Source organism: Oreochromis niloticus, linkage group LG16 (genome assembly GCF_001858045.2).
Source record: "Oreochromis niloticus isolate F11D_XX linkage group LG16, O_niloticus_UMD_NMBU, whole genome shotgun sequence".
Taxonomy (NCBI): domain Eukaryota; kingdom Metazoa; phylum Chordata; class Actinopteri; order Cichliformes; family Cichlidae; genus Oreochromis; species Oreochromis niloticus.
Window position 1 is genome coordinate 22,554,156 of NC_031987.2, and position 9,367 is coordinate 22,563,522.

Genomic DNA, 9,367 nt, shown 5'->3' on the forward strand with positions numbered 1-9,367 from the left:
AACATAAGAGGACTTTGAGTTGGGATTTTCTTTTTCTTTTCTTTTGACTAGCAGCAGCATTTCCAAGAATAGCCAGTATAGAATTACATATAAAAGCAAAAGGGAAAATATAAACATACCATCTGCACTCAAAAAGAAAAATTCTGTTTTTTCCCCATGTAATTTTGTTATACAAGTACAGTATAAAACATGAAATTAACTTGAAATTGGTCAAATGGAATTTACTTGCTTGGTATCTGTTTGGTTCATACCAATCATATTTTCCTTAATGATTAAATATTTGAATGAATAAAGTTAAAAAAAAACAAAAAACATTTCAAATGTCAAATAATTGCTTCATGTTTGCCTTTTTTGAATGTACCTTCTATTCTGCAAGACATAACCTGTCTAAATATTTTCATTAAAAAAAAGAGAAGTGAAGGATTTTTGGTGAGGTAAGTATCTTCTTTAATTTAACTATAAACAAACAAATATACAAACAAACAAAAAAATAATTCACGGTTCCAGTGGTCATGTCCTTTTTTTAAAAGTATGACTACATACGTTTTTCTCAATGAAACATAACATTAATTAAAAACAGATATTAAAACCAACAACACAACATAAAACCTAACAGAACAGAACAGACAATCAGTCAAAAGACAAAGATACTGCACCGTGTGCCAGTGCAACACTTTATTCTAAACCTACCACAATATTGAGGTTCAGTTCAAGTTTGTTCAGTCAGCAATAAATACATGAGCTCCTCAAGAAGTTTTTTGATCCCTGATTTTTTGGCTTGTTCAAATACAAGCGCTCACTCCGATCTCTATACTGACCCGAACTCAGCCATCCAGGCTTCGTATTTTTCCAGGTCTGCAGCAGAAACAGACTTTGAGATCTTCTTAAGTGTCAGGGTGAAGTCCTCCATGGTCACGGGCATCTGCAGCTCTTCTTTGGACAGAGCTCGGATCTCCTCTGGGCTCAGGCCTTGGATTCGACGACGCATCGCCATCATAGAGGCGTCCCTGACGTATGTGTAAAGAAACAAGCAGGGAGTGGACAGAGAGAGAGAGAAGACTCTTACTCCTGGCACGCTGAACATAATTGCACTGTTTTAAATTACACATTTGCTGTGTTTTAGATCTGTCAGAAAGGATTGTGCCTGGGCTGTGATGAGATCCTGCAGGCTACGCTGTATGTTGGACGATGACCATGCATCCAAGGTCAATGAAACAATGTGAGGGAGAGATGAGCAGAGACAGCTTTGGGTGCATGAAATGCCTGCCATTCCTGGCAGTGCTACAGCAGAAAGGATCCCCACATCAAGGACAGGACAGTGAGGATAAAAGTCTTACACTAAAACAACTGCTACACCGCACTACAATCAAAACAGTGCTGCGTGTTTGACGAGACAGGGCTGATAAAAACACAACAGGGACGACGTGACCTCATGATCTGACAGTCAAATTATCATTATCGTGTGTGCAGTTACTCTTTGCATAATTTGCTTGTTTAGCTGAGTTCATGCAAGTAATAACAGAGTTATACATTTAAATAGAGATAAAGCAAATTACTCGCAGCCCGTGTTCCTGAGTTGATTGGTATTTATATGGAAAGGTACTGAAAGAAGTCATTGCAGTTATGAATTAGATAAAATTATTTTTTCTCAGTGTACACCCGCACTAAATTTAATGATCCTATGAGTGCACAGGACCAGATTAAAGTACCACAGTGATTCAAAAATCAGTGATTTAAAAATCGGAGGTTTACTAAAAAGACAACGACTTGAAACTTAAATTTAGTCTACATGCAGGTGCAGGCTACAAAACATGACAAAGCAACAGGTGGCGATATAACCCTAACCGTCCACTGACCCAAAAGGAGAGACATAAAGGCCCACACCTTTCAAATTGCAAGGCAAAATCCTACCCCGGAAGGAGTTTTTCCAGAAGCTCTGTAAGGTTGAGGCCGCTGAGCACGAAAACTGCTTTGTGGCAGTACTTGTGAAAAACAGAGAGGAAAAAACCTGAGCTTCCAGTGTGCTAGCAGGACGATCACTGAGGAAGCAGCACTACTCTTGCTTCAGGCTTTTAAAAAAGATAAATTGCACAGCAGCATTCGTAAGCCACTCTGGATAAAGTGAATTAGGAGAATATAACATCAGTCAAAGTCTAAAGTTTTACACAGCACCCGCAAATTGGGAACCCTGCTAAAGACCCAGAGCCAATCAGACGTTTTTAGCTCCATAGCAACAGTTTGTCATCTCACCACTTATTACATGATACCCCAACAGTGACGTGTGGTGATATCAATCTTTTAATAGTTTAGGTACGAGCATACTGAAACAAAGAACACAAAGCAGCATTTGCTTTACTGTGTTCTGTATATAAAACATGAAACACCACACACACCTGCAGACGTTGGTGATGTCTGCTCCAGAGTAGCCCTCGATCTTCTCAGCAATGAGGTCCAGATTTACGTCTGTAGCCAAATCCACCTCTCTCAGGTTGATCCTTAGAAGCTCGACACGACCCACGGCTACATCCAAACACACACACGCACAAAAAAATTGTTTTAATTTAAGGGCAATGCATCTGAAAACCAGTTAAGGAGAAATGGGAATGAAAAGCAGTAGAGAGGCACATAAAACAATGATTAGACCAAGTCCACGGTGTTACAAAGTCATCAGTCATCTTAGTTTCTGTGCTGTCAGTCTGTGCCTGGTGAGGTCACCTGAGGGCAGAGGGATGTATATCCGCTTTTCCAGCCGTCGTCGCAAAGCTTCATCAATGTCCCAGGGGAAGTTTGTGGCAGCCAGGACCATCACCAACTTAGAGGGGTCGTCACCCTCCAGGGCTCCCCCAACACCTGCTCGCAAAAAGCAACAAAACAAAATTTGCAGCTTGTTTACGCAACACATTCAGTTTCAAAGTATCTCAAAAAGTCATTTAGCTGTAATGAGGCGCCAAAGGGACAAATGCATTATGACACCTGTCCCGTTTGCTTCTAATTCAAATTTTTGCAATATCCTTGATTAATCCCTCAAACAACTGTAACAGCAAGCACCGCACAGCTTCACCTTCCTATTTCTCTAATCCACTAACCATCCATCTGAATAAGAAGTTCAGATTTGACCCTGCGGCTGGCTTCGTGTTCATCAGATGTTCCTCTCCTGCCACAGATGGAGTCGATCTCGTCTATAAAGATGGTCGTTGGCGCATAAAATCGGGCCTGAGAAGGAAGAAGTTTCGCATTGTGAGTTTCCTTTCCGCTGCAGTGCACACACACATGTAAATAGGAAGCGGCCGTATTCTTCTGTGCTGCTTTTATCCAAAGTGCTTCGTAATTTCACTTTGATTCACCCATTCAAAAAACATACACACACACTCACAGGGAACGAGATGAAATGCAAGGGTTCAGCATTTTGCCCATAGGCCCAAATACTTATTTCCACACACACTCACCATTTCAAACAGCAGACGGACAAGTTTTTCCGACTCGCCCCTGTATTTGGAGGTCAACGTGGAGGAGGACACATTGAAGAAAGTGGTCCCACATTCTGTGGCCACGGCTTTGGCTAACATGGTTTTCCCCGTACCTGGAGGGCCGACCATTAATACACCCTAAGAAGCAAAATGTCACACAATCTTAAAACATATAAACGAATGAACTTGCACACACACAGAGAGAAAGCATCAGGCTGCAAACACAGAGGATCAGTATTCAGTTCACTACGACTATTAACAGTCATTATATCAGTATGCGGCTCCCACATTCCTTTTAAGAACTTCCTGGGAAATAGACTTAATAGCTGCCTTGTCAAGACTCACATGAGAAGATCGATACCAAGTTAAACATTACGATAGTTGAGCACACAGGAGATTTGGGGGGAGGGGGCTAGCTCAGTCCAGATGTTAAAAAAAAAAGAAAAAAATCCATTTACCAGCACCTCTAAAGCTCGCTCCTGTGAGAATAGGATATTAGTCTGAATGTGAATGGATTGCCTTCCCGTAGACTGTAATCCCTGTTTGAGACTGGATAATTGCGTGTTATTTAAAAGCCTGTGATATTAAACAAAAGTGTCAAACCCTGATTTAAATCTCCTCTATAACCATTTTTTAATATCGCTGCCACTCCGGCGTCTAACAGTTCTATATCTGCTCGGTGCCTTTTGCTACGGAGATTACAGAAACCACAAAAGGAAGCACGGCTGACATAATCCATTTCATTTTAAAGAAATTTTATTTTTATGCCTCAGTCAATTTAGGCTAGTGTGTCTTACGCTGACTGCAGGACTGAGTCGAGCTACTCGGAATATAAAACAGTACTGCGGTGGGTATTGATCAGAATCTCAGCAGGAGCAGATGGGAGCGTATGTGCACCTGCATTAGGAGTAGAAACAGTCAGACGTGCTGCAGAGCACAGAACAAAACGGAACTGCGTAGACCTAAATGTGCGTGCTAATAAAATACATGCCTCCACTCACCTGTGTGCTGAGAAAACAACCATTAACCTGTTTTCCTCTGCAACTGACTTATCACTCTTTAATTTTACTTCACTTTCAGCGATTAAAAAAAGAAAAAGAAAAAAAAGTCTATCCATCTATTTAAAGTTAGTGAAGAATTTTAATTATGCATGCCTATATAAGACAAATGAAAAGCATTGTGCTCCTATAACCCCCCCCCCCATAAAGTATTAACCCTCACATGGTTGGGCCTCAAGGGAAGCGGTCTCACATGATGAAAGTTTAACCGAGGCTGATGCAGAAGAAGCCTCCCATCTCTGTGGAGTCCGTGGAGACTGTGACTTTGTAAAAACATTTTAGTTGGTGCATTTTACTTGTGATCAGGCTACGTGATCAGCCGGGCTTCGAAGTTTACCGCTCTTTCTGAATTTAGCCAACTGCATTCTGCAGTGTATTGGTAGATGTTACCTGTTTATAGATAAAATGAATGACATTACATATGCAAGTTGTTCCATTTTATCAAATGACATTTGCAGATTGGTTCTTATTCTTAAAATGTGTCTTCATCTTCCTCATCAGTCATTTATTTGAGGCTGAAGTTATCACAAATGAAAATTATTTGATAATTTAGTGGTTTTTTGTGATGTCTGTCAAGCTCTCTGTGTTAGCTTGCTCTCTCTCTCCACTCACTGAACCTCGACTTTATGGAAATTTGCATGCATGAACACAAGACAGAAATAAGAAGGAAAGCGTCACTTTCTGATTCTGAACAGGCGCGACTTGTTTAACATTTACTGTTAATGTTACTGTTAGGTGAGCCAAAATATTATTATTTATTGTCTTTATTTAAAACAAGCACATGTTGACTGTGAACGACTTCGACGTGATTTTATGCTGTATTTACTTGGAACTGTTAAGTTGTTGATGGAATCTTTTATGCCACGGCAGAAGAGAAATGCTAAGTTTGACATTTTAATTACTCGAGAGAGAGAGAGAGAGAGAGAGAGAAATGTGCTGCATGAGGCCAAATCTCACGTGATCAGATACAACGAGACGATCATTTTTTAGGAAATTATACAGGAAAGTTTGGAAACATGTGGACAGAAACGAGCAAGATAAAACAAAAGTCTGCAGAACTGAACTGAGGCTGACTTGAGTTGACAGTGATAGTGTCAACAGAAATGGTGCACTTGAATGAAGTGCTAGATTTAGTGTGAAGCTAACTAGTCTTGATGTAGAAGTTGGTGTTGACCTTAACGCTCAAACTTTGATGTAGCTGGTGCAACATGCTGCAAGATACTCAAAATGGTAGGTGTGTTACTGAACAAAGTGAGTAGCTCACAGCTGAGAAACATCTTTATAGATTTCTGTAATTACATACACATTTTTTAAAACTCCCAGTAAGGAACTAGATAAAGTTTGCCTGTAGAGAATATGTGAAGAATCACAGGTGTGTTTGTGTATGTGCGTGTACCTTCCATGGGCGGCGAATGCCCTTAAAGAAATCAGGCATCCACATCGGCAACACCACTGCTTCTCTCAACAGCTTCTTAGCATCTTCCAAATCAGCAATGTCATTCCTGCAGTTTACCAAAGTAATTAGCCAGCAGCGCTGTTGAAATATGTCCTCATTGCAGAACCTTAGAAGTATTATATAAGTATCAGAGGATCCTTCCATACCAGTGCACGTTAGGGTTACGGGACACAATATCTCTCTCCAGCGAGTCCACCAGGTCACTGTCATATCCTGTGCCATCAAACTTCTTATGCCCTTCATCCCCCTGCACATCTCCCCCTCTCTTTCCCTGATGGAGAAAAACAGATGGAAAAGAAACAAAATAAAAACCTGATGTGTTTGGAGCACAGCCTTACTCATTTCCTATTTATCAATCTGTCCACTAAACCATGACACAGCCGGAGTCTAAACCTTATCATCTTTGCATTTTGTGAATCCCGGCCGGTCTGCTTTAGCGCTGGCCTGAGCATGGCCTCCCGGCCCTGCCCCTCGATGCTGCAGGCCAGGGGACTCTTTCCTCTGCTGCTTCACTCCACTGTTGGGCCGCTTTACTGGAACAGGATTCCTACAGAGACATATGCGTAGGAATATACAAATGGATAATAGTGTGATAATAACAGGACACACCTACATAGGGAGCCATCAACCACAGGTTCCCATCAGTTTACCAAATGTTTCTATAGAGCATTAGCTATAAACCAGCTCTGCTACTTTTCTGCAGAGGCACATTGTGCTTGTAAAGATGAAAGTGATTATGCAAAATATGTCTCTTTGTACTTTAAAGAGCTCTTCCTTATGGAGATGTTGTGTTCCAGAGTTTCTGGGTAGCATCACTAACAATCATCTCTGTCAAAACTGATGTTCAGTAAGTTAAATACATATATAGTTTGCCACTGAGAAAGCATTTGTAATCTGCAGTTAAAAGGGAAAAAAGTCCATATTTTTTGTTTGTGTTGTTTTAAACTCCACATGAAAAGAAAAAAAAGAGAACTGACAAAAAGATAGCAGTCTGCAAGAATCTTTTTAAGCTTTCTGTGTATTATATGTATTATATGGAATTAATGGTCTTAAAATAATACAATTTTTCCTCCAAAATTTAGAGAGTGAGGCTAAGACACTGCACTGTGCATGTAGTTTATTATGGGTGAGTTTGGAGTATAGTTTAAAACAAAATTATAACCCAAACTTTTTTAGATCACAGTGCGACACGCTTACTATAACGCTAAATAAGAACTACTTTATGTTTTTTTCCCCAACTGATACCTCAGCTGGTATTTGTTTTGCTGGCTCACATATTCAAAACTTCACTTATTTATTTTAACTGACAGCAGGAAAAGAAGAAAAAAAATCCATGAAGCTAAAAACGTAGCTCCAACACATCCACACACCTGTGCTCTGCAGGGATGGGAGGGGGCCACACAGCTGGATCTACTCTCTTCTCCGGCTGCAGGGCTTGGATGTCAGTCGGCTTCTCTGACTTAAAGCTCTCCAGCGTTGTCATGATAGTTTTCACTTGCTCGCACTCCTCAGTCAGTTCCTTACTAAGCTGGAAACAAACGGAAGAAGTATTGTATTTGCACTGCATCACTGAGCAGCCAGCTGAAAATACAGCAGCTGAACTAACAAAAACATACAAAAAAAACCAAAACAATGCACAATGTTGGGCAAAAAAGCAAAACCACAACAACAACAAAAAACTCCTTCAAGAAGCATGGCATAAAACACAGCAGATCGATATATAGGCAACAATTTGGGTAGTTACTTAATTTAATAAAGTGCTTAATTAGCATTTAAGTCAATGGTAACCAGGACATAAAAAGAGCAAATATAGAAATCACCAGATAAATCTTATAAAATACTCGATATTAGCTTTTTATTTTTCATTTAAATTACGCCATCATCTTTGCGTGCCAGAGTTCACCATAGATTTAAATTCAGGATTCTCTGAGTGCCAGGCTTCTCTCTTATAATGTCTCTGCATTTACACCAGCAACATTACAGAATGCTTTTGCATGTATTTTGTCCACCAGAGACGACCAAACTCATAGATCACAACAAACATGAGAAATGACACAAATTAAAGTTTTCTTAAAATTATCCACCTTGAACAAAAAACAGCCGTTGACATTAAAGGAAAGCTTTTCATCCAGGATTAAGTCCCATGTACAGTTGAACTGAAGTCTCAGGTTCAGTAACTGATATACCACGGGACTCACCTGTTGCCATCTGACTGTAAGTGCAGGGTCTCTGAGGGACTGACAGTGCTTGTGGATCTGTTGAATGACGCCCTGGTAGTACACAATGGAGGAGTCATAGTTCCCAAGCAAGGCGTACTCTCGGCCCTTCTTGGCGTTATCACATATGTCTGACAGATTCATGCTTAATAACAGCTACGTGGAAAAAAAGAAACAAGCAATTGCATGACCTGATTAGTGAAACAGTAAGAGTTCAAAGGTCAAAGGAGTTTGCAAAGAAACTGACTACTTTGACTACGATGACCTGGATGACTGAGAACCTTCACAGACATAAGAGTTCAAAGGTTAATTCTAGTTCAGTGTTTCAATCTAAAGCCTCCACGTTTTTCTTCCTTTTATTAATATTACTATTATTAAATGTCCTCATTATAATTGAATGTTATAACACGATGGGGCAGCTCCTTGAATGTCGGCTGCCCATCAGATACCTCAGAAACGGCTACACCCGGTAAAGCACGTTAGTTAAGCTAGCTGATGTCGGTTTTGAATGAACGCATTTGCCCCAGGCGCTTCACCTGCTTACTAAATGAAACCTCTGTTCAAATCAGCTTCTTTTTTTAAGCACACCCTGTAATATTACCGGCGTTAGCCCTTTGCTAGCTTGCTACTAGGCCACAGAGGAGAAAACAAAACGAATCCTGTGGCAATAACCCAAACGGTACTTAATCCTCCCAGCGTGCGTTCAAATTGCCGGTAGACAAAAACACCCTACCGACGAGCTAAATTAAATTTTAATTGCGTGTTTACAAAAAAAATTCTCATACCTGTATGAAAAGCCCTCGCTTGTATGCTTTTTAATCAGATGTCCAGCATTGAGGACAGTGTTACCATGGCCGCGGAGAGACGCCGCGCGAGGAATACAAACGGCTCTTTGCCGTGCTGCTTTCACGGATTTGCTGCAGGCTGGTAAATGTGACACCCTAGACGTCGCCGATGAAAGCAATTCGGCTGCTGACCTGTGATCGCCGCTTATATATTAACGCAGTCAAAATCTAACCTAGTGTAAGGCCTAAATTGTTAGATGTATTCTATGTATAAATACACAATTAGCTACAAATGAAGGATTTGCTATTTTACGTGTTTACGCTAATGTATCAAAAGAGCTATGTCATGCACAGGTTTGCCACTGGTCGTCGCTAATGTGTCAAA

General features: G+C 40.5%; 1 protein-coding gene across 3 annotated transcripts; it reads right to left on the reverse strand.

Annotated features, from left to right (window-relative positions):
- Nucleotides 1-423: 423 nt before the first annotated feature.
- katnal1 (katanin p60 subunit A-like 1) lies at nt 424-9,150 on the reverse strand. 3 transcript variants are annotated; one of them, XM_025903967.1, is made up of 11 exons: nt 8,983-9,150; nt 8,066-8,353; nt 7,352-7,509; nt 6,375-6,528; nt 6,128-6,252; nt 5,922-6,027; nt 3,447-3,605; nt 3,087-3,213; nt 2,716-2,850; nt 2,394-2,520; nt 424-1,007 (listed from the first exon to the last, which is right to left on the reverse strand). In XM_025903967.1, exons 2-11 carry the CDS (start codon nt 8,339-8,341, stop codon nt 809-811), a joined length of 1,566 nt encoding a protein of 521 aa, XP_025759752.1. In that variant the 5' UTR covers nt 8,342-8,353; nt 8,983-9,150; the 3' UTR covers nt 424-808. The 3 variants fall into 3 exon arrangements, with proteins under 3 accessions (XP_025759752.1, XP_005475535.1, XP_005475536.1); XM_005475478.4 differs by having other exon boundaries at nt 8,180-8,353; nt 8,983-9,144; XM_005475479.4 differs by lacking the exon at nt 8,066-8,353 and having other exon boundaries at nt 8,983-9,144.
- Between the last annotated feature and the right edge of the window lie 217 nt (nt 9,151-9,367).

Coding starts and splice junctions, on each gene's coding strand:
- katnal1 (XM_025903967.1), bottom strand. CDS start 8,341: ATGAATCTGTCAGACATATGTGATAACGCCAAGAAGGGCCGAGAGTAC. Junction 6,529..7,351: donor CCCATCCCTGCAGAGCACAG/GTGTGTGGATGT, acceptor ATGTCTCTGTAG/GAATCCTGTTCCAGTAAAGC. Junction 3,606..5,921: donor GCATTCGCCGCCCATGGAAG/GTACACGCACAT, acceptor TTTGCTTCTTAG/GGTGTATTAATGGTCGGCCC.